At 40.8% G+C, this 25761-nt stretch overlaps 1 protein-coding gene across 7 annotated transcripts in view; it reads right to left on the bottom strand.

The window, feature by feature from the left end:
* Nucleotides 1-25761, bottom strand: part of KLC4 (kinesin light chain 4) — a 74374-nt gene that overhangs the window by 17634 nt on the left and 30979 nt on the right. For 3 of the 7 annotated variants that reach the window (XM_089529108.1, XM_089529110.1, XM_089529109.1), the window contains exons 4-13: nucleotides 25571-25649; nucleotides 25140-25365; nucleotides 24831-24918; nucleotides 24036-24137; nucleotides 22958-23131; nucleotides 22746-22845; nucleotides 22234-22286; nucleotides 14530-14597; nucleotides 13861-13969; nucleotides 9460-9618 (exon numbers count right to left, since the gene is read on the bottom strand). In XM_089529108.1, coding sequence (XP_089385234.1) covers nucleotides 9460-9618; nucleotides 13861-13969; nucleotides 14530-14597; nucleotides 22234-22286; nucleotides 22746-22845; nucleotides 22958-23131; nucleotides 24036-24137; nucleotides 24831-24918; nucleotides 25140-25365; nucleotides 25571-25649 — 1158 coding nt within the window. Of the gene's footprint in view, nucleotides 1-141; nucleotides 3406-9459; nucleotides 9619-13860; nucleotides 13970-14529; nucleotides 14598-22233; nucleotides 22287-22745; nucleotides 22846-22957; nucleotides 23132-24035; nucleotides 24138-24830; nucleotides 24919-25139; nucleotides 25366-25570; nucleotides 25650-25761 lie in introns of those variants that run through there. The other 4 variants (XM_089529113.1, XM_089529114.1, XM_089529111.1 and 1 more) reach the window with 4 other exon arrangements.

The raw sequence follows: 25761 nt of genomic DNA, 5'->3' as shown, positions 1-25761 counted from the left end.
AGGTGTGGAGGAGGGAAACAACAATATCTGCAGTGTGAGAAAATAGATAAATCTGCCCTTGCAGGAAAAAAGCAGTACATTTTCTTTTTCTTTTTTTAAATGAAGATGGCATAGGGAAAAGAGGCACAAAAAAGCAAAGGTTTGGGTAGTTCTGCCTTTAATTGGAGGTAAATTAGTTCACAACATAAAGGAAAGCACCAAATATGTGTCAAAGGCAGAGTGCAGAACACATTTTCACATACACCCTGACAATCATTGCTATGAAAAGGATCTCAGGCAGCCCAAGTGCAAGACAAAATGCAGAGCTTGGGAAGAGAGCTGAGAGAGCTTGAAGGGGAACCCTCAGGAGCCTCTTGAAAAGGTCAAGCTACAGATGCTTTTGCATAGCATCTTTGGACAGACCCCACCCTTCCCTTTGTAGGGCAAAACCACAGCCATAAGAATAGTGTAGGAGGTTCTCAGAAATGACCATCTTGTGTCATCTCTGGATAGGTTGCACCTCTCTCCTTCTTGGAGCAGCTGCTTTATTCTAAGCATGCATAAGTAGCCCCTTTGCTGAAGCAGGCAGCCAAAGCAAACAAAAAGCTGCACCAAAGCTTGCAGTGGACTTTGGGACCACAATCAGCACTGGGAGCTAGAGTCTTCAAACTTCCGAGTCACAAAACTCTGTGACCGGGTCAGACCAATGGCCCAGCCAGACCTGTTATTCTGCTCTCAGCAGTGGGCAGCTCCAGTTGCTTAAGGAAGAACAGCGCAGGGTGAGAATGGCACACTCTAGTTACCCAGTTCAGGATTCCAGTTTACGGGCACCTGGAGCAAAAGGGTGGATACATCCTACCTAACATTGAGTCCTAGTTCTAATTTACCAACTTATCTAGTCCTTTTTCTCCTTTTCTTTTTAAGTTTACTAAACCCACAAGAACACTGTACCACACTGAAAAAACAAAAAAACAGGCACAAAAGCTATGCTTGGTATAAGAGCTAAGGGGAAGTTTCCCCACAATCTTGCATCCCTGGAAGGAAGATTATTCCTTAGACATAAAGGGCTACATATCTCATACCAGTGCTGATGATGCATGAACTGTTTGTTTCTCAGTCCCCAAAATCCAACATCTGTTTTTCCCCCCCAGGTGCTCCATGGACCTTTATATCAAGAGGAGGGAATATTTGGGTCCTCCAAATGTTTTGGACTACAATTGTCACAATCATTTACCACTGGCCACATCAGGTGGGCTGATGGACTTTGTAGACCAAAAAAATTGGAATGGCCAAAGTTTATCCACCTCTTTTCATGACTTTAAACAGCAACTCAAAGAATCCTTCAGCCTCTGGCTAAGCTGACATTTTGCAAATGGTGTCTACATGCTAACAGGATTTCCCAACATACTCCCAGGCATCTTACACTGTTTTTTCCTATTATGCTACACTGGCAATGTAAGAACTCTCTTTTAAATAGCACATTAATGTTTTCCTCTCCTGACAAATTTTAGCATTATGTGTCCTATTTATTTTCTAACTTCAAATCAATACTCCATAAAAGTATTTCTGTCATGCACACCCTGCACTCCAATTCCTGAGGGACAATCTCTCATCCCTCTCCCTGCTCATACATCCCTGCTTCAGCTCACTATAAAGCCAAGTCCTCATGCATTCACTGACATGGCCCCCACTACAGCTGCAGTCCTACATACCTGGCAGGAAGAATCACTGAACACAGTGGAACTTACTTCTAAAGAAAACATAAAGAAGATTGCACCACACATCTCATAACACATCTACCTCACTTCTACTACAGACTTGCATATACTGATCCAAGATTTTTTCTTCCTCTGAGAAATTTTTCTAGTGGTCTGATCACTTTGGAGCTGTCTACTAGTGCCTCCATCTCTGCTCCTTGCTCTTTTGTACACAAGAGTATTCATTTTCATCTTTCCTTTAGAAGATGTACAGTTGCAGCCATCTTCTGCTAGCTTGCCATATTTCCAAATAAGCAGCAGCTATTGTTGCTATGTTATCAATTAAGCACACCCATTTTCTGCATTCCATTTTGTGACATTTGGCTGGGACCTTGTAATCACTCGTGTTAAATAATAGCATGAGTAAAAATGTACATCTGTGACAATAAATTAAGAGATGCAAATATCACTCTCCCCCCCCCCCCCCACGAGAGAAATGGCAATGAAGCAGAAGTAGGCAAGCCACCTTTGTCTACAGTTGCTTCTCTTCTTGCAAAAATGGAATTGTATGATGAAACAAAAAGTTCGTAGACAGACAGAGGTCTTTTTTTCTGAAACACAGGCATACTGAAGTGCAGTAGGCAGAGCAAGTCCAAGCCAAAGTGTTATTACAGATTCTATCACTAAATAAAGTGTGATGAAAAGACTCTCTAGGATTACCCCAGCCTACCTCTGAATGCCTCCACTCCAATGAAAGTAAGTTCCTAGAGAGAAGGCTACCATTTAGGCTTATGTCTTTTCATCTCTGGCCCTGACAGATCCTTTGATTCTTCTTTTCATGATACTGTGTGCCCTGTCCTTTGAGCCTTACACAAACAGCTAAAAGGATCCCAAGTATGTGGAGAATGGGAATAGAGAGCCATGTCCATCACTACATTTCTTAGGCCAAGCTGCTGCATAGGGTGACAAACCAGACCTTTTTAACCCACAGCAGCAAAAGATACACAAAACGCTATTTCAGTTTCAAATGTTTGATTAAATTAGTGGAAATCAAAGTAAGAGCATAGCTCTTCCAACCTCTACCTTCCCACCTCTGAAGTCTGAGATCAGGGTGCAAAAAAGTCACATATCTCAATCTACTATTAACTCTGGATCTTCTGTCTGGCAGCCAAGGGAAGAAAGGAATGGGAGCAGACAAGAAAGGGACACAGAGTTCAAAGGGAGGCAACACAATCTGGGTACATCGGAAGACAAGGGAAGAGTGATGGACAATCGTGAATGTGCAGTATCCAGGATGAGCAGAGCACAGAATGGAGAAGAAACTCATTTTTCAAACTCCAGAAATGTTTCAGTCAGGCCTCCTCATTAAGATAAAAGAAAGAGAACGGAGGAGGAAGCCATGAGGAATCTTGTTGAAGTCCTGCCCTGGCTGAAGGGTGGGGTGGGAAGGGAAAAGGCAGCCTTGTAGAGTTTCTTCCTGCTCTTGCCAGTTGATGAAGTAGTTGAGACGTGTGCAGCCAGCCGGACAATCCTTCTGCAGGTGCTGCTCTGCTCTTCAGTGCCCACCAGGATGGAAGGTTGGGGGGAGTCCTTGCCGAGGAGAGCAGGATCATTGTGGAAGGAGAGGGAGGACGGCTTGGAGGAAGAAGTTGGAAGGGGTGGCACAAGCATCTGGGGGAGTGTGGTGAAGGGGTAGGTAGGGGAAGGAAGTCTCAGGAGGCTTTTAAGCCTAGTGCACAGAGAGGAGAAAGACACAATTTACAAGGCCGTAGTGAGGATGAACAATAATCTTGATGTGTGATAGGGAGAAGGGAGATTCAGGCAGCAATACAGGCATGGGAAATACACAAACTGCAAAGTGGTGAAAAGTCACAGAGCCATTCATTAATAGGGAATGGACCTCTTTAGTGAATGAATGAAATAGGTGATTGGATAAGGGATGTTCTGAAAGATTCACTTAATCGTGCTTTGGGAGGGGGCAGACATAATACATATTGGACCACCAGGAAATCTTGGGGCAATAATTTGGCCCTCTACTTGTAAGGACCTACACAAAGCATGGATTGATAAAGAATGGGGCCTTCTGTTTTTACTTCAAGGTCTCTTGCTATTGCCAATTCAACATGGGATGAGGTGGAGGAATGTAGAGAAGAAGAAGAAGGAAAAAAAAGGGAATGAAAAATATGAGAAATCAATAACTTTCTCCCTCAAACTATCCTGAGTTACTTTCCTGTTCCTTTTCAGAACCCACTTATGTTATCTCAACAGTTAAAATGGACTGTTTGATCTATTTCATGGAGGAGATGGTATTAAACATCTTCCAAGGAACTATAGAGGCAACTGTACAAAGTAAGTTGACAGAATTCTGAGCTCCCTCACTTCAGCCATTAAGTTGGTGTACCCTCCTCCCACAATGTTATGTGTAACATGTAAAAATTCAGCCCATCAGGGACAGGCAGAGACAGGAGACTCCATTCTAAAAACATACTTTTGCCACCTCATTTTGTGAATTGTGTAGCCTTCCTAAAAGCAGGGGAAGGCAAAATGCAGCTCTCCTCATGTTTTTGGACTGCAACTCCTAGCATTCTTAGGCACTATAACCAACAGTAAGAAATGCTAGGAATTTCAGTTCAATAGCATTTAGAGGGCCATATTTTACCCAACCTTGTCTTAAAGACAGGAGTCTAAAAAGCAATAGTTACCTGAGACAGATAAGTGGGCAGTATAACTGCAAGTGAGAGAATTACCTTTTTGAAGGCTCTCCTATACCAGTGGCCTAAATTCAGTATTCTCAATTAGAATAACCCTACTCAATCCACAGAATTTACATAAGCATTAATTTATCACTTCCCATTGATTCAATATATCTGTTGTAACTAAGATTAACAACTAGATTATATGGAAGCATATACTGCATATGGAGACTAACCCATATATTTAGTTTTCACTGAGTGAGGGTACAGATCACACCAGGTCTCAAAAAATTATACAGAAATACAAATTGTGAGTTTCCTCCAACTCCTATTAATTCTGACTGAAGTCAGAGTGATGAGAGGAGGGATTGGTAAACCTTTCCCATTAAAATCAATCTTCTGCCAAGCTGCAATTCCCTAATTAAGGGAAATGTATGTATGTAATAGGAGATGGAAGATCTGATAATTGATCTTCACCATCTCATCTTGCTAAGCTCTCAGTCAATGTTGTTATTTGATAAATGTCATTTTGGTTTAGTTTCAGAAACTGTGTGTAGTAACCATATATGCTGTAAAACAGAGGCAGGGAATATGTGGCTGTTGGGCTGCAAACCCCATCAACACTAGTCGATGTAGCCAGTGATGACAGATCATGATCGTTGTAGTCCAAGTAAATCTGAAGGGCCACATGTTCTATCATCCCTGCTGCCAGAAGGCCATACTGTGTGCTCCATCAGTGCACCTGTTTGTAAAGGTGAAAATATAAAAGAGCCCCTTAAAAACTCAGTTCTCTCATTTTACAGGTTTTCCAGTGCAATCTTTTACTGGTTTAGTTAGAAGTGAACCTTACAGGGTTCAAGCTCATTTAATCGTGAGTCAGTGTACATAGGACTGGAGTCAAAACTGTGTATGAAGCAGAGAGTAAAGGATGGCAAAGAAAGCTCACTGCGATTCTTACCTCCTTGTAAAGAAAATTATAATCCTGTACCATTCTGTGTAAAGGGAATGTGGCTGAAATGGATCCCATTAGACATGCTACAGTCCCGAGTTATTCATAATGGGGAATTATAATCATATTAGAGATGATCCATGTGGGCTAGGAAAGAAAAGCTGGGGCAGGAGTTACATTTTAATAATCCCCTTTCTACCCAGCAGTACCGTAAATAATGCTTTCAACACTGAATTCAACATTTAATCCTCAGATAGAAAAGTATAATTTTTGATCCAAGGAGGGAGGAATATTGTGTTTGATAGAGAAAGGAACTGAGCAAGGCTGCCAGTGTATGTGTGTCACTCACGTCCATATCTTAATACATTTATCATCTCATACAGAGAAGAAAGAATGGAAAGGCAGTAAATGCTCAAGTAATTAACTGCAGTTACATAGCAAGAGCTGGGAACTACTTTTGGGTAAGGAGTTGGGATGTTCCCTCTTTGGGTTACATGATATCTATAGATCTCTGATCAATCTTCACTTTTCCAGAGATGGCAGGGATATTCTTCAAGGTAGCTTCAAGTAAGGATCAGGCCTGGTCCATAACTGTGGGCAGGATGGGAAATCCCTGTAGGTTGTTTTCAGCTTGTAAAGCCGAGGGTCTCTTCCCATAAGATTCTAGACTGGCTCCTCCCACGTAAAATGGATTCACTGATTTAAGAACAAACCAGAAGCTCAACAGACACCATAGCTTTAGAAAGAGTCCAGAAGAAGCCTCTGTGTGTGTATGTTCACTGAATGCATTCAATTTTTAAAAACTGTCTTGGTGCTTTTTAGGTCATTCCATCTTCTGTTAGAGTTTTAAACTTGTCACCTGTTCAAAGGTTTCATTATGTTGTTAAATTTTATGGATTCAAGCTTTTGAGAACTACCAAAGAATTTTGGTGATTGAGCATTATAAAACTGCAGTTAATACAGAAAAGGGGTGATATGGACAAGGGAATTGCAATTTACTTGTAATTATGATGTAGAGAATGACTATAAACTGTTTTTAAGGTTTTTAAACTTTCAAAACTGACCAATTTTGTTAAAGGCAATGATATGAATAAATTCTTGAGTATCTGGAAATATTTTATGGACTATATGAAAAATGTGGGAGGAGATATAGTGACATTAGGATTCAGTATGTAAGGGTTATTTACTTATCTTTTGGATCTTTATTTTATTGTTTCCTTTGTTGAATGGATAGAATGTGATATTTAGAGTAGTGACAAGATGATAGATATATTCAACTGTAATCTATATGGTTTGGAAGCTAAATAATTTCATGTTCATGTTAACTATATGTTTAGTATAAGTGGTGGGTGAGTGGCGTTGTAGTATTGTAGGGGTTTTTGAGGTTTTGTTTCTATTTGTGTTTGTTTTGTGTTTTTCTTCTTTCATTTGTTTCTTTTTTGTATGTTCACTAATATTGTAATTGTCAACTAAGTGTTTTGTTAATGCACCAATAAAATTATTATTTAAAAAAAACAACAGAAAAGGGGTGGAGTATATATGACCTACTGCGGGATCAGGGAATGTGTGGACTACAACTCTTATTAGCCCTGACCATAAGGGTTGAGGATTGTAGGAGTTATATTCCAAAAATGTAACTTTTCCAAACTCTACTTTGATCACTTAAAAAACACAGAAGGGGAAGCTACTGTGGCATAAAAGTAGAGTTTCTATAGCAGCAGACTGGACAGGAATAATAGGAAAATGATTGTTTGGAGGTTGATGACAGAAGAAACTGCCTCTTGAAATAAATGGTCCTTTGATTGAGTGGAAGCCCATGCAACACTCTGGAGAACATATAGCTCTAAAATGTAGGGGCAAGTAGTGGTCCAGGAAAGGGAATAGTTCAGAACAAACAGTTCACACTGAGATGGGCTTGCAACTGACACTACCTTCAGGATGAAGACAAGGGTGGTGTTTCAAAAGCAGAAGGGATTTGCCATGTTAAATATAAAATATTCCTTCCTGTACATGCCCTGGGGAAAATTTTAGGAACTGTTTCCATAGCTTTTACAGTTGCAGAGGGCACCTATTATCTAGTAGTCAGCACATCAGCCATCTGTTGTTGTATGCCTTCAAGTCGTTCTTGACTTATGACAACCCAAAGGCAAACCTATCATGGGTTTTTCTTGGCAAGATTTGTTCAGGGGAGGCTTGCCATTGCTTTCCCCTGAGGCTGAGAGCATATGGCTTGCCCACTGTCAACCAGTGGGTTTCACTGCTGAGCAGGAAATCAAACCTTGGTGTGTAGAAGTGCAATCTAAAACTCAAACTACTATGCCACACTGGCTCTTCAGGCATCTACCTCTCCTCATTTTTCCCAGCCATTTTGTAACTGTTTTTAAAATATTTACAAAATTTTAATTTAAAAAGATCTAAATGCATATATGCAATTAATGATTTTAAAGTTAAGCAGCATGTCTGAAGCTGAGAAGAGGGGAAAGAATGATATTTGGTTGCTTAACTAACTAAAGTACAATGTGTATCTGAAAGTTGGGAATCTGGAATTATAAATAGATGGGAGGCCTATTGTGATCACCGTTAAGTTGTTATGCTTGCTTTTATTCCAAGAAGAAACCATCATTCTTTGGGGAAGCAGAGAGCAGAATTTTGGGATCTGGGCATGGTATATACATATTCAGAACATGGAAATATTACTATTTTGGCCTGTAACTGCCAGAATCGCCAACTATCATGGGTATTCTGGACACTAAAATACCCAAAGCTAATGTTTCCAAACTCTGCTTTTATATCCCAGGCAGCTAGGGGATCCCATGTTCTTTTGCAGGTCTCTTCACTTGCTGCCAGTTTGGTACAATCCACAATCAAGATTGCAAGACCACTTTGGTGCTGATTGGCTGTCATGGCACTTTGCTTGTGATAAATGGGGAATGGATAAGCACATGCAGGCAAGCAAATGACAGAGCAGAGAGTGTGAAGCATTAGTGAGCAATGGAATGAGCACATGTTAATGTAACAAACTACAAAAACAAAGGATGGTCCATATTGCCACATCCTGAGTGCAGAACACATTCTTTATTGCTAGCTATATCTTATGAAGAACCCTAAGAGAAACAAAGGGATTTATGGCAATGTTTTGCATCCTGATACTGCTTTCTTTCCCATGCACTATATTCCCAAAACTTGAGCCAGATGCTGACATCTCTAAGTTGAAAAGAAAGGATGGAACTAATCTCCAGAGGCAGAAAGAATCTGAAGGAACATGAGAAGCTTTCCACCCAAGCCTGATTTCATCTAGCACAACTGACTCATTACTTGGATGTAGTCTGGTTGTCATTGGAAGAATGATTTTTCAAGGGCTGAAATCCCTTGGGAACTGTTTCTGACCAAGAAGATGTCCCTCTGGTCCACCCAGCCCAAATCTCCATATCATGTATCGAAACAATATGCTATTGTATCAGAACAAGATGATTTTCACACTAGAAAGGACCAGCCAACCAGGACACTGTCAGCCTAAACACAGACTTTCCCACACAAAAATTACACAAGACAGAGAGTGAGGGTGAGCATACAGCTTTTTGCCACTTTAAGAAAGATAGGTCTTATACAGTCACTCCACCACCTATGGACACATCCTTTAGTCGCTGATAACCATGCACACACAAACACCCACAACCCTGCCATTCTCCTATGAATATCACCATGCCTATCACAAAGACAAATTACTGTGAGCTCTTCCTAAGAGAGCAAAGGTAAAAAAAAAACATTCTTTCTCATCCCTATCCCCAGTCCACTTCTTGTAGTAAATAGGAGGAACGCAGCACTGTGGAATATTAGTAGAGAAGATCAAGGTGCCTAAAATTAGTCGCTTTTTTCTTTCTTTTTAAAAAAAGACTCAGCAGTTCAAAGCGAGTAGGAAAAAACTTGATGGAAAGAGCTGCCTGCTTGAGTTTGGCTAAGTGGCAATAAAAGGAGTGGGCAGGGAGCATGCAGAAGATGAATGAAGGTGGGCATGCCACGACAGGCCATCAGCTCCCCTGAGATGGCAGGGGGCAGCATTTGAACATAGAACTCAATGTGTTGCTGCCCTCTGCCTCTCTTAGATGGACTAGACGGCTCTTGATGGTGGAGTTGTACTTACCCCATTCCATTCCACGCCCATACTCACTTCCTCGCTACCATCTGTGGCACTTTCATATTTGACATTGCCCCCCAGGCTATCTCGGCTCCTCCTTCTCTCGGAGCCATCACCTTCTTTCAGAATCTCTACCACCTTGGTCTGGTTAATGGGGTCAATACCCTGCAAAGGGAACAACACAGAGAAAAACAGCGGTGTTGATTTATAAGGGCTTGACCTTGGCAAGGAAAGCACAAAGTTCCACAACATTTTCTAGATATGTATAGCATAGTCTACTTCCTTGTGATAATCATAAAACAATGAATATTTTGACTCAAGAAAAAAATCTGATGCATCCAGCTAATGCAGCTTTGCTACAGGAATGACATGTGCCACATTCAAACAGTCAAATCCTGATGTGATTTGTGCACATCCATGGAGAACCTTTGTAAAAGTAACAACTTTATTTATTTAACTTATTTTTTAGCATTTTCCAATTGCCCACTAAGTAGTATTAGGGTGGTATACAATCTGTTCAAAATAAAACCAACCCAGGAATAACAACTTCCAGACATGATCAATCCAACCCAGCAAATTATAATTTAATAATAATAATAATTTTTTTATTTCTATCCCGCTTTTTGCCAGGCAATCAAAGCGGTGTACAACAAGTTAAAATGCATACATATATACATAATGCCCCCCTTTAAAACAAGATTAAACAGTATAAGATTAAAATTACATATTAAAATCCGACTAATCCAAATAATAATCATCATGGGCAGAGTTCAATAGATGGGAAGTCTTATTCGTGGCTGAGTATTTTAGTCCGGGAAGGTCTGCTGGAAGAGATCCGTCTTAATGGCTTTTTTAAAGCTCTCTAGATTGGTAATTTGACGGATCTCGTCCGGCAGGCCATTCCATAAGTTGGGAGCGGCTGCAGAAAATGTCCTCTGGCAGGTCGCTGTCAACCTGGTCTTTAAGGGCTATAGTAAATTCCTCCCAGAGGACCTGAGTGTACGGGGCAGATTGTATGTATAAATAAAATCTATTATTATTATTATGGAAGCAGGAGATCCCTTAAATAGGTTGGGCCCAAGCCATTAGCAAAAAAATAAAATAAAATAAAATAAAATAAAATAAAATAAAATAAAATAAAAATGCTTCTGAGGAAATAGACTTAAGTCTATGAAAGCTCATGCTGCCAACTTCTTGCTTTAGTTAGTCTCAAAGGTGCTACAAGATCTCTCTACATACTGATTATATAGACTAACATGGCTATATCTTTGAATTCTACCAGAAAATTATTGTTAAACGCATTCTGCACAATCCAAGAATCGTAAGTCATAACACTGAAACCATGACTTCAAAATGTGTCTTATTTTGCCATGGCAAGATTGTAAAATTCTGTCAAAGATCTATCAGAAATTGTTGGCATGGTATACAGAGGATGAACTAATTAAGGATGCAATGATTAAATGGGCCCAGGACTGTGGGAAGGAAATTGAATTAGAACAGTGGGAGAAATCCTGGAATATGAGAATGAAATACTCTACTTCGCAATATGTCAGAGAAAGCTATTACAAAATTTTATACAGGTGGAATTTAACACCTGAAAAAATAGATAAAATTTACAAGACTGGCAATAAGATATGCTGGAATTGTAAAAAAGACATTGGCACCTTCTACCATTTATGGTGGTTATCCAACAAAGCAAAAACCTTTTGGAAAAAAGTGCAGAAGGAAATCAATGAAATCTTGGGAGTTAAACTAAAATTTAATGCAGTGATAATGATATTATGTATGTTAGATGGAGATGTTGAAACAAGGTTTGGGAAAACTATGGCCCGTTACAGACGGGCACAAAAGTACGTGCGGAGTGTGTACTAGGGTTAGAAAGGAGCGGTGCTTCCGCACCCCCTAACCCTAGTGCGCACTCCACGCGCACAAAATGGTGGCGGCCGTTCCACATGGCCGCCGCCATGAGGACGTCACGACCGCGCCGCCTCTATATGGGGCGGCGCGGAAGTGACGTCCTCACTCCGTGCCAGGGCACACTTAGCGCGGAGCAGGAAGGAGCTCCGTTTCGGAGCTCCTTCCTGGTTTGGTCCGCTGGGCGCAGCCTTCACACAGCTGCGCCCAGCGGACCAAAGGAGAAAGGGGCCAAGCGGCCCCTTTCTCCTCCTCCCCGCCGCCGCGGGTTGTCCTTGGGGTTTGAAGCCCCAAGGACACCCCTTTCCAGGCTGCGGGGAAGGGGCCTTTTGCCGCTTCCCTGCAGCCTGAAAAGTGGCGGATCGGGGCCTCAGCGGCTGCCGCTCTGGACACTGAGGCCCCAATACATTGGGGAAAGGGGTGGGTGCAGCCCGCCCCAAACGGGCGGTCTGTAACCCGCCTATATTTTATATGTTAATGGCTGCGAGACTTGTCTTTGCGAGAGGTTGGAAATCAGATAAGACAATAGAAATTGAAGAATGGAGATTAAAGCTATTTCATATGATGGAATTAGATTTAATTCCACATAAAATGGAAAATCAAGATAGCTCCAAATGGAGGTCAAGTTGGGAATCTGTCATAAAATTTATGGGAAAAAAATGGGGGAAAAGGGCCAATTGGACCTCAAATATGGATGAAATTGTATAAAAATTATGATAGGTGATTGGAATTTGTAAGGAAAACAAGGGACATATTATATGTCAATGTAAATTTTCATTTTTTATTTTATGTATTATTATTATTTTTTGTAAGCGTTCCTTTGCAAATTCGAGCAGATAGAGATCAATAAGCCAGAGTTTGGGAGAAACGAAATACAAGAATTGAAATTGAGGTGAACAGGGGATATCCCCTTAAATGGAAGAATCTAAATAAAAAATTAGATTTTCAATAGAAACTGAGGGAAAGCGCTACATATGTTACTCAACCGGTTCTCTTTGGATTACAATTAAAATTTATTAAGAATTGTGGGAATGTGATGTGGGAGATAAGCGAGTGTGCTATCTGTATTTTTTGTAAGTGTCACATGATGGATTGTGTAGTAATAATGTTGAAAATCGTTCTAGATTTTTTGGGGGGATATAGGAAGTGGTATCCAAATAACAGACTAAATCAAAGTAAGAAATGTTAAATAAGAAGGGAGGGATTTGGGAATGTATTTTGTAAAGTATAAAGTTGGGATTATCGTAAGAAATGTTATGCTTGTTGGTTACAGTGTATTAAAATTAATAAAATATATATTAAAAATGTGTCTTATTTTGAAGCCATTAATCATTGTTTCCTGGTTCAATGTTAAGGGGAAATTACCATGAACTGTGTTCATTTTTTTCTTATGCAAAAGAGATAAAAGCATGAGCTAAGAGGAAATGAGCAAATACACAAAACCTGTGCCTGGCTTCCTGGGCCACAGTTTGATAATGCAAATTAGACCACTGTGTTGAGCATATCAATAAAAATTAACACATAGTGCATACATTTGCTTATTTGACATAATCTAGTCTGATTCCTGGAGGATGCCTCCCTTCCTTTCCCTTGAAGTAGGGAGTGGGAATTGTGTGGCTCTCCTGATGTTGAACTACAAATCCCAGCATTCCTTATCACTGGCCATGCTGGCTAGGGCCACTGGGAGTTTCAGCTGAGGGGCAAACAATTCTCATCCATGCCCCACAGGTTTCACTAGACATAATCTACATAACTTCATGGTCATAATGGTTATTAACTTTTTAAAGTAAACAAATAATGAAAACCAAGATGTTCAGAATGTTGAATTCTGCACTTGGTTTCAAAATCTTGCAGTTGAATTATCCAAGTGTGCAATACACTGAGACCAGTTCAATTCCTGGGAATACAGGAACAGAGGATTAGGAAGAGAATATAAAAGCAAGTTGATGTAAAATAAAATGAAAACAAAGCATCCCTAAAGCTCTTCTTTGTGATGTTTCTGGATGACCATGCCACATGATCACACCAAAAAAATGATACTAACTTTGAGATCAGCCTGTATTTTGGGTTCCCAGGCATGCATGCATGCATGCATAAATAAATAATAAACTTCAGGACTGTTACATACATCTAATCAGAATTCTAATATCCAATGCATGAATATTTCTGTAGATATACAGTTTCTTTTTCTTCCTAGAATTCTTAGGGTATCTAATTTAGGAAACCAATAACTCTTTTGATGTTGCTACACTATTCCCATCACCTGATCGCTGACTATCCTGGGATGGACTAATGGGAACTCATATTAGAAGGTGATGGGCTCTCATTTGCTTGAAGTGTTTAAAAGAAACGGAATGGCCATCTGTCACAGACATTTTAACTGTAGATTTCTTGCATCAACAGAGGCTTGCCCTAGATCCTTCCTACTGTACAATTCTGGGATCATATGGAATATTTCTCATCCCATTGCTTCTGAATCAGAGCTTGACCTACCTGTCTCCTGGACCGCATTGCACACTCTTCCAAAGTTTCTGCAGCCTCCAGTTTGCCCTGTCGCCTGTACAGTGCACCCAGATTTCGCAAGGTGGTGTTCACTGTGGGGCTGAGTGACATAAAATAAAATGTGCAGAATTGAGATTAATGGCCCTTGCTTACACCTTTGTCTATAACTCCCACTTCCTGTTACGTCAAGACATGTTTAGCTAAAAGTACTCCACTGCCATATATAGTGATCCTACATTTACAGGAGACATATCTGTAGGAAAAGGTGGAATGCTCTTTGCTGACAGGTTTCTGTTTCATACCCGAGCACATAGGATGCAACAGCTGCATAAAAAGTGACTGGACCCTTCTGCTCCCTTTCTTTCCATCTGTGTCCCTTAATTATGCTGCTTGAATTATACCTTTAAAGGGCCATTCCTACCTGAGGTTGCAGCTGCTTGGAGGGTGTCGCTATTGTCTTGGAATGGCCCTATGTCTTTGGCTCAATTTTTGTTTTATTTTACTCTCCTTTTTTCCTTTTTTGTGCCCACACTCACATTTCTTCCTTGTTTCAAAAGTAAGGAGACTTTTGGTTCATAAGGAAAATTAAAACTTTCCAAACAGCATAAAAATGAATAACATATAAGAGGATGAGAAACCCTGGTCAATACCACACCATACCTGCTGACCTTGCAGGCCTTGTACCAGCCACCATACTCTGCATAGGGAGTGTTTTCTCGGTGTTTGCTCTGGAAAAGAAGTATGGGAGGAAGAAAAGAAGACTTGTCAGATTACCAAAGCACCACTTCACAAAAAGCACCACTTCTGCCTGCATTCCTGGTCGGAATAAAAGAAAAGCAACAGCATAAATCTGCTAGTCTTAAATCATTTTACAACCATGCTACCTCCTGCACTGGTACATTTTGCAACTATATACATTGCCATTAGAATGATAACTAAAGCCCCACATCTAGAAATGGAATCCCATTTTTAACATGCCACAAGATCCCACCCCTGAAACAAGCCAACATGTCTACCACTCTGGAATCTACCTGGCACAAACCACTGGCAATATACTGAAACTAACTAATAAAATGATCTCTCCCTGATATAAAGTAATAAAGCATCCTGTTTCTAAAGGGTGGCTGAGCTTGACCTTTGCAATGAAATCACAGAAAGCCCTTGGCAACCTTAAAGACTCAATAACATTGGCCAAACGTTACCCAAATATTCTGGATCTAATTGGGGGAGTTATCACAAGCAGCATGCTTGTTGGTTTTTTTTTTTTGGGGGGGGAGGGTCAGGCTATGAGGCCATGTTCTAGAAGATTTTTTTCTTAACATTTCATCAGCAGCTGTGGCTGGCATCTTCATCTTTCTCTGAAGGTGCCAGCCACAGCTGCTGGTGAAACGTCAGGCATAAACTCTTCTAGAACACAGCCTCATAGCTTGAAATACCCACAAAAAAACTATGGATGCCAGCCGTGAAAGCCTTAGTCTTCATCATGCTTGTTGTTGTGCACTTTCAAGTAGTTTTCAACTCATGGGAACCCCAAGGTGAATCTATCACAGGGTTTTCTTGTCAGAGAGAGTTTGCCTTTGATTCCTTCTGAGGCTGAGTGTGACTTGCCCAAGGTCACCCAGTGGTTTTTCATGGCTGAGGATTTGAACTCTGGTCTCCAAAGTTGTAGTGCAATGCTCACACCACTATACCACACTGACTCTAATACATAAAACTTTATTGTCCCATTTCAAAATTCTAGTAATAGTCTTAAACCTCTGATGAAATATTATTCATCTCCCTCTCTCTGTTCTTCAGAGGATCATCAGAAATTTGTACTGGAAAACAGATAATCACAATGTATGTATTTACTAAGAACCAGAATGTTTGTATTACCATTAACTGTTTTGTTTATGGCCAGTATTAATAACTTAAATGTCACTGACTATATTTTGGCACCTTTGAAATATACTCTTTGCATATGAAGAAATGAGCTATTGTTCATGAAAGCTCATACTATAATAGATTGGTTAATCTTAAAAGTGCCACAGAATTCTTACATAGTTATCACTTTGGAAATTGCTGGTGTATGGAAACTACAGAGTGAAATATGAGATACTGGGAAGATTAGTTTGCAGCCACTGCAATTCAGAAGGAAGATTTAAAAAGACAACAGAAAAAAGTGTCTGAGATCATTTGTCCCCTAATTCTGCAAAGAATTTGACTATCAAGTTTGTATCTTAACAGGCACCCCTGGGAGACCCCCGAGACCATGGCAACAGAACAGTACATTATCTTTAGTTATGTAATTTGATAGTATTAAAAGGGGGTGGCTGTGCCAGTGTGTATATACAAAAACATACTGCGAGGACTGCATTTGTCTCTCCCACTTATGCATAAGCCAGTAAAGCAACTTCTGGGACTTAGAAGTTCTTCTAGAAGTTCACTAGTTTACACTGAGCCACACACTTAACTGTGTTTAACTGTGAGACACATTGTAAGCTGCAAAATGCACATGAAGAAGAAATCTTCAAAGAGCTTAATGCAAACTGATTACTTCAGCAAGGGTTAAAACTGAGGAAAGCTTCTGACAGCACTATTTAATGTAAGAACCATGTTTGATAAGACTAAAATCCTATCTAGCATTTTGTTCTCATAGCAGTCAACTAAGGAGCTCTGGGAAGACCACAAGAAAAACATGAACACAGAGCACTCATCTACTTGTGCTCCCAGCAACAAGTATCAACTGGTATACTGCTTCTGGCATGCTGATCAGATATGGATAATTGCATATCAATTTGCTTCATTTATTTTTAAAGCCATCCATCCAAACAGCATGACAACATCTTCTGGAAATAGATTCCATAATTCAACTGTGCTAGATGAAGCACCTATTTTTGTCTGTCCCAGGTTTTCCACAACTGGATAGATTTGGGGATTTAGTGTTGTGATATAAAGATCTAATTTTCCTTCCTACCCACTTTGTTAACACCAAGGATAATTTTATATATCCCTATCCCAGATAACCAGACTCCCCCCCCCCCAAGGATGTTTAGAGGCTTGGCCAGACATAGAAAGCCATGCTCCAAAGTTCAGCACTGTGTTCAATATATGCCCTCACCCTGGGAACAAAATTCCTGGCTTGCAAGACTTCCCACTGGAACTGTGCCCAATCATTAGCAGCTCTGTTTTGTCCCGTCTGCATTCTCTGGGGCTCTCAGCCAAGGCCCAGGGCTCCAACACATTCTTTCTTTCCTAAGCTTAGATGGACTTCCTGATTAAAAGAAATCCCCTCAAAAAATCCTTTCTTCCACCAATCAATTATCTGGCATGGCATCTGAAGGCTCCCAAACTGGCCACAGCTTGGGTTAACAATATTTAAATGCTAAATGTGTCCAAAAAGTGGTGATAGGAACATAGGAAGTTGCCTTACAGTTGCCATGTCATGTCATGGGCCCACCTAGCCTAGTATGGTCAACTGTAACTGGCAACATTTTGTGCAACAGTCTCTCCCATTCCCACCAGATGATAACAGGGACTGGACTTGTTCCATTTTGCATACAAAGCATATGTTGTGTCACTGACCTCCAGTCCATCTCATACCAGGTTAATGCATAATCAGGGTATATCAGCAAGACTAGGTGACAAATAAATTTGTTCGAAGTGGCAGATAGATACTCAAAGGGAGGGACTTAGTAGTCCTTAATAGCACTATTTATAATATGGATTCATTACAAGTAACAGAATGCCCCCAAAATACGTCCAAGCCTGTTTTAGTACATCTTCCTGTGGCACTTTGCTGATGACTGCATGAAAATGATAGTGTAAGCCAAAGGAGGGCAGCTGTTACATCTCTTAAAGATTTCCATAACATTTCTAGATAAGGTCAGGTGGGATTCATGTCAACTTATCTAGTCATTTTCAGGTCAGAACAGTAAGGGCAAACTGTAACTCAGAAAAGAAAGGATCTTGATTATTAACTTGAAAAAATATCTGATCTTGTAATCTGGTGTTTCCAGCATTTCACATGTCTATTTATTGTTGTTTTGTCAGTAGCTTCATTCCCCTCCCAAGTCGGGAGGACACTATAAGCATATTGTTTGGATTTAGTCTTCTCCAAAGGAAGCAGAATTTTAACCTGCATGTTTATTCGTACTGACACCCGAAACAGTCCCATTTATTTCAGGGTGGCTCCTGCTTATATACCAAGAGCATATAACTCGATTTTTCCTTGTATGATAATCCATTTCCACCCCACAAGAGCTGATCGACTTGCACTGAAACTTTAAGAAGATAGCACCCAAGCATTTCTGCACTAGTGGTGGAAACATCATGTGGCCTTTCAGATGCTATTAGTCTGCAACCTACAACATTCCTTAGCATTGGTTATGCTGACTAGGACTGATGGGAGAGGCAGTTTGGCAGCATTTGGAGAGCTGCATGATTCCTACTTCTATTTATAAATAAGGACCATCTTTTTACCCCATAAAATTCCATTCTCCTCCTCAATAGCCACATGTATCATGGATCTCTCAGGGTGAGATAATTTTAAGTATTTTTATCCAAGGGTATTACTTTAGAATCATGAAAAAGGATGCTAGCCATCACTGAAAGAAAGAAGTTGGCAGCATGACCTTCTATAGACTTTAATCTACAAAAGCTCATGTTGTCAACTTCTTCCTTTCAGTTAGTCTCAAAGGTGCTACAAGATCTCTCTACATACTGATTCTGCAGATTAACACTGCTGTATCTTTGAATTATACCAGTGTCCTAGTAAATCATCTTCCTGCCCAAATTACCCCTCCCAAGTTAAGTATTCACAGGAAATGTATACAACTAGCTCAAATCTGTTTACCAGGGCTTGAGAGAACTCAGAAAATTAATTTTTCTCAGAAAAGCACATGACTGTGCTGGCTGGAGGATTCTGGGAAATGCAGTCCAAAAAGGAACTTTTTCAAGTTCTGGGGTTGGGAAATAGGTGCCCCACAGGATGCTGTTGGACTGTAATTCAGTGCCCCTAGTCCATAGCTAATGATAAGGAATTATGGGAGTTGATCAACAACATCTGGCGGACATGTTTCCCACAAGAATGCAATAAAGCTGAAGTCATACACAAACCTCTATATTCAATAGATTTACTTCTGAGTACACAAGTATGGCCTTGGGCTGTATTTATAAAGTTAGTATGCTATATTGATGAAATGTGTAAAAGCAGTGCTTTACTATGACTGGTTTTATGGCTTTTAATAGCATGAAAAAGAAAAAGAAACCAAGAATGTCAGTAGAAGAAAACATTAGAGAGGATGATAACAGAATGATTGCATTACTGAAGAGGACCTCCATATTCCAAAACCAACATGTGATCTCACTCTTCTTCATTTCTTGAAAATGTCCTCTGTGTGTAATTCTGGAAAGTTGTGGCTCACTTCTCCATTTAGAGAAAAGCTGATGTATCTTAGCTGTTAAGGAACAAATTAGCTGGAAGGCCACAGTTCTTGACACTGTTTAGCCACTGACTTCATGGCTTGCTTAAGTCTACTCCTCCTTTCTCAGGCCATTCCTGGCACCAAATTCCACAGATGACTTGCTAATTACTATAACAGCATGTGAAACTACTGAGCACTAAATATTCCTCTAGCTCATTTTCCTTAAATATTAACCATCAAGATTCTCTAAAAAGCAAGATGAATGTTCCCATTAATTCAACATACAACATGAAGTTCTTTCAGCAGTTGCCAAACATATAAAACGTCTGACAATTACTGCACTGGTTTATTTAGTGTCTTCCTGAGCTTCTAGAAATGAGGACCAATCCTCACACTTTACAGAGGCAATGAATTAGAGGCTTTTATATAATGCTGTTATACATGCAAGTGCACTGATGCTAAGTACCATAATATAGGAAATAAACAGGCATGCAGGGCTAAATGACCTTCAAGCTCAGATGGGTGTTTGCTGTGTTACAGACTCAATTCTTCACTTCACCTATGTCATTCTCATGTAGGGAAGAACCATAGCTCACTGGTGGAAGACATGCCTTGTGTACCAAACATCCCAGCTTCAATTCTTGACATCTTCAGTTTAAACAGTCAAGTAGCAGATGATAAGAAAGGCTGCTAACAAGCATAATAGGGAATACTGAGATAGATGGATCACTGCTTGTTCTATTTCAAGGAGTATAAACACATTTGCTGCCTGAAGTGTGAACTGGGCCTTCATCACTAAACAAATCAAAATGCTTGCTGAATAAAGGACACAGAAGAGGAAAAGCTCTGGGTCTACACTCTGTCTTCTTCTACTCACTCACCTAACAGTGATAAGGTCCTATTAGAGATAAAGTTACTGGTGAGTCAGAGCAGTCATGCTAGTGAAGAAGTGATCTACTGATGGAACTCAGAGACACAGTCATGTTAGTCTGCAATATCAGTATGCAAAGGGATCCTGTAGTACCTTTGAGATTAACTGAGTGAAAGAAGTTATAGCATCAGCTTTCCTAGACTTAGGCCTGGTACAGACCGCCTGGGGCCGAAATTAGGACTTGGGGGAGCAGAGCTCTCCCAGCACCATTTTGGGCACATGCACATCCACACGCCACATGCGCCAATGATATGCCTTGTGCGCCGCATCCAAATGGGGGGAGGGCACCTTGGTAGCGGCGTGGAAAGGAGCTGCTTTTCACAGCTCCTTTTTGGAGGGGATCGTTGCCGTGCCTGTGTGGTTAGCGCGGTAATGATTTGGGGCAGAAAGGGGCGGCGTCTCACCGTCCCTTCCTGCCCATCTGTACTAGGCTTTAGTCCATTTGCATCTGAGGAAGTAGATCAAGTCCAGTGATGGAAGATACTGCAGGAAAGTAAGGTGGATTCAGGTTACCACATTTCTGCAACTGTTTCTGCCCATAACACCCAACATGCTGCCTGAACAGAGATAACTTTCAATTGTTTCTTATTTAGAACTTATATGGACTTTACATAGAATTTTATAATATTTCAGACTATGGTGCAGGGAAAAGTGCCCAGCATACTTCTGGAGAGGAGGTGACCCAAATAGCTCGACTCTTGATTTTTCCTAATGAGTCAAATTTGTGTATTAGGGGCGGAGAAGGGAATGAGAAAAAAGAACTTCATTAACCTCTATCAGACATAAGGTATGGGGAATTTCTATGCTGTGTTGAACTAGTTAGTACAGAAAGTCTCAGAAGCAGTGGTATAGTGGTAAATTTCAAAGTGCAGGTGATCATCATGACACCTCTCATAGCTGCACCCCAAGGAAGGTTCAAAAGTACAGGCAGCTATGTCTAGCAGTTCCCATCTCTACCAGGAACAAGTTGTTTGCAAATCTAATGGTTTTTAATTACCTATTATGATCAAGCCACACCAAAATACTTCGCATGACAAGATAAGTTTACAGTATATTGCTGCTTCAAAATTCCATCCACTCCCTTCCCTTCCTGCATTTCTATGAGGGCTTCAACCCCATGAACTCTGGCTGCAATACAGCACTGATCAGACCTAGAGCAACTTCCTAAATATTCTTAACAATATGTAGATCTCCCAGAAGAAGCCAGGGCCATTGGTCACTGCACCAAAGGGTGGAATCTTTCTCCTAAGGACCTTAAAGTAGATGTTGTTCTAATAAATATCTTGGTCTCTTTCCAATCTAAGTCTTTCCTTTCTACAATTAGGAACAGAAGGTGTTCATGAGGAGGTGATGGTGCAGAAGACTGCAGCTTCTTTCTATTCCTTGTATCTCAGGCTCAAGAAATTATTTTTTCCTGGTCAGGCAAATGGCCTTCCAAATAAGCAATCTTTAACTTCCTGGTTCTGAAGTGTCTGTGGCCCAGAAACCTGCCGTAATCCCTCCATCTTCCACTCTCCAGTACGTCCTAGGGAGTGCACTATAACAAAAAGAAAATATGCAAGGCACAGGAAGAACAAGACAATCAGCTCCATTTCCTGCTATGGAAAGCTAGTGGATAATCTAGCTGGTACTCCCCAGTTACTCCTGCCCTCCTCCTCCTCCCTGTCCCACCCCAAAATACTACTGCATTGAGCATTTAGTGGTCTTTGTGGTTATTAACAACCAGATTCGGCACCATCAGAGAAACTCACTCTAAGCTGGGGATTGGGAATCTCCAGATGTTGATGGACTACAACTCCCAGAATTTGTGACCACTGGCCATACTGGCTACAGCTGGCTGGAGTTACAGTCCATCATCAACTGGAGGATCACTGGTTCCCCATCCTTTCTCTAAGACAAAGAAAGAATGTTACCATTTCTGTGATTCCACTCAGTCAATGATCAGTGAAGAAGACAAGCTTAGGTATGTGCCACGTTCCACCTGTCATCAGTTATGATTCCCTGTCAGAATAATATTCTTGCACTCACCTTGCTCATCTCCTCCCTTTCTTCTGCATGCATCCATATTGGCTTGTGTTCATCTGTAGGAGCAGGGGGGAAACAGGAAAAGCACACACTCTGTTGGTATTTCTAGAGAAACCCTTGCTACCCATTTACAGTCAGTGAATGAAGATGCTGATGTGTTGGATTTTAAACCAATTTTCTAGTTTTCCTTTGACAGGAATGTTTTTGTCAGCTAGGCCATAAAGAAGATGGGTAATGTCAAACATGCTAAGAGATTTCTCTCTGTGTGAGAGAGGGAGCTGCATATACAACACATAGCTTTCCCTCCCTTTATCAGAATGTGCTAAGACAACTAATGGGCTCTTGGTCAGAACCAGGAGCAACACTGCAAATTGCTGACTCTGTATACTAGTGTCTGGTAATAAAAATGCCCCTTCATTTAGGTGTCTCAACTTCAGCCTACTCCCTTTGCCAGGCTCTTTTGAAGCCCTACCATCTTTGCACCCACAATGACACCTTGATGTTTGTGTACATACCATCCACAGAGCCAAATTCCTTCACGTGGGCACGGGTGAGGATTTCCTTGTAGAGTACCTCTGCATCTTTGTATTTGCCTTGTTTCAAATAGCAAGAGGCCTGTCACAGATTAAATGAACAATATTTTAAATGCAGCTCAGAAAATGTCACACACACACACACACGCACACAGAGATGCTTGAACAGTCCTCACATCATACAGTAGACTCACCAGATTGTTCTTTGTTTTGGCCACATTTGGGTCATCAGGCCCCAGGCGGGATTCGTAGATCTCCAATGCTCGGCGGTAGTAATATTCTACTTCTTCATATTTGCCCTGATTCTGGCATAGCAATGCCAAGTTATTTAACTGTTTGGCCACATCTGGGTGATCTTTACCAAGAACCTGAAAGGAAAGAAAAAGATACAGAAAATTAATGGATGGGTGGATGGAAGGAAGGAAGGACAAAATTTTGGTTATTACCTTTAAAGCCCTATATAATTTGTGTCCAGGTTACCTACAGGATCGCCTCTTCCCATATAATCTGCCCCATACACTCAGGTCCCCTGGGACACATTTACTTCAACCATGATTTTATGTGTTTAAATCTATGTTATACCTTTTCTCAAGCCTTGGGGAGAGGCTTGTAAGAAATAAAAAAATATTATGTCATTATGTGCAATTTTCTCTACGTTGAGGTGAGCAAAGTACAGACTGCAGGTCACATGCACCTCCAAGGTTGTTTTTTCTACCTTCAAGTGTATCTGCAACTGTCCATTCCTGAAAAAAGGAGGAGGGCAGAATATTTTACTACCTTTAAAAGGGCAAGAGCCCCCAACCTGAGCCTCTAGAGAGGTATTATTTGCAATCTTGCCATGGTTTGAGGAATTGTAGGGCCCTGATCATCTTTTTTCAAGTTAGTGATACATCTTTTTTCACAGAAAGAAAGTCACTGTCCTGGTTCCCCCCCACCCCCGGCTCTACAATTTTATGATGGGAAGGGCAACAACAAAGTGTGTAGCCCTCTGGGATCTTGTGTGGGACCAACACAGCTCCCCAAATCCTGGCAGCTGCCATCCCTTACTCTTTCCATACAGTTTGACATCAGTCTCTGGCTGGGGATTTTTCTTCATTTGCACATATTCTCCTTTCCTGGTGAAAATGTATTTTGTAGAGATTAGTTGGACTGTAGAGCCCCACCAGTTAATTGCCCAATATCCTGGCCTTTTCTGCTCCAAAAGAAAGACACACACACACACACACACACAGAGAGAGAGAGAGAGAGAGAGAGAGAGAGAGAGAGAGAGACCTTTTCCCGGATTTCCAATGCTCGCTTGCACAATGGTTCTGCCTCCTTGTATTTTCCCCTTTTGCCATAGAGGACAGCCAGGTTATTCAGGGTTGCTGCAACCTGTAAAAAAAACATAAGCAGGCCTATATGAGAGCCAAGAAATTATCATAGGGAGCCAGAAGAAAGAAATTACAATCCAGAGCTGTAGCGCTATGCTTGTGGTTCTTTAAGATCCATTTGGCTGACTGTACAAGAAGTAGGGTTGCAGAGAAGCAGGACATTGATCCTCTTTGTTCTATACCAGTAAGACTCCAGAAATACTTCCTCCATTTTCCTGCTTCTCCTTTAATAGGTGAACATAAGAGCTTATGGTTTGAGTTCCTCGGCAACTGGTATCAAAAATCATACGACCTCTGATACTGGAAGTAATAAACAGCCATCATCATAAATAACCATTGAATAACCACCTATCATACCCATTAATATTCTAAGATGTTTGGCCAGATTTCCTTCACAGTGATTTCATGCCCTTAGTTTGTAGTTGAATGGCCTGTAAAAAGGTCATCCTGCCTCATGCTCAACTGATGCCTTTAACACCTCTTTGTTCCAATGAAAGTTTTCACAGAAAAAACCCAATTCTTTCTTTTTGCTTCCTCCAACAAATGTGGCCAAACCTGAAGTCTACACATGTTATCCTTCTGATGTCTGATTGCCTGCAACATTTCTGTGGTTTATCTGACTGCAAAGCTACATTCCACCTTCCATCTACTCAGACCTTCCCACCTGGTAAAACTGAGAGAAATGACTACTTACTGCAGGATGATCCTTGCCAAGTGTCTTTTCCCTAATGGAAAGTGCATCATTTAGCAGGTGAGCTGCCTCCTTGTATTTGTTCTGATCCCTGTAGCGAGACATTTTACAGATACAGTACAATACAAAAATTCACATCAGAGGAAGTGAATTTACTGCATTCAATTTTCTACTCAATTTTCCATTTCAAGCTCAACATGTGGAGCTCTCTCCACACAGCTCCATTTTTCTATCCTAGAAGTGTTTCATACCTGCATATTTGTACAACCTATATCTTTTAAACCATCAATAGTGGGGATTCCCATCACTCACCTATATACTAAAGCCAAGATGTTTAGCATTGTGGCTACATCAGGATGATCATGGCCTGATGTCTTTTCCAAGTCCTCCAGCGCCTGTTTGCAGAGAGGCACAGCCACCTCATAGCGTCCCTGTGAAGCATACTGAATCACCAGGTTATGGAGTGTACGAAGGCGTGCAGGAATCTCATATCCACCTTGCTGGGCAGCTGCTACTGCACTGCTGTGTTGGTGAGGCACTGCAAGCATACATCACATTAGTAAATAGGTTGCATTGTCATGTTATGCCTAAGTCATAAAGCTGAGAACTGCCACCTGCTCCATTTTCTTAATTTCAAGCTAGCCAGTAAATTTGCTGATACACCAGTATAAAGACAGTTCAATTTAGCCTTCATGGCTGCCTCCCATTCCTCCCTTATTAAAGAAGGAAGAAATGTAACCTACACCCTTGGCCCTGATCCTCTTCCTCATTTGGAAACAAGTCATCCAAAGAATCTTTTGTGGAATCGCCTTCTTTCTCCTCCTGAGAAAAGAGAACCACAAATGAAATGAAATTTAAAAATGAGTATAAACTTGTGAATATTTGAGCAGTGATGAATCTTTACACTTATATTTACCCAAGTCCACTAAAATGT

This window comes from Sceloporus occidentalis, unplaced genomic scaffold, assembly GCF_023333645.1.
Source record: "Sceloporus occidentalis isolate IW3139 unplaced genomic scaffold, rSceOcc1.0.p SCAF_6, whole genome shotgun sequence".
In the NCBI taxonomy this organism is placed as follows: Eukaryota; Metazoa; Chordata; class Lepidosauria; order Squamata; family Phrynosomatidae; genus Sceloporus; species Sceloporus occidentalis.
The sequence above is the reverse complement of the archived record's forward strand: the minus strand, read 5'-3'. Positions and strand labels throughout refer to the sequence as shown.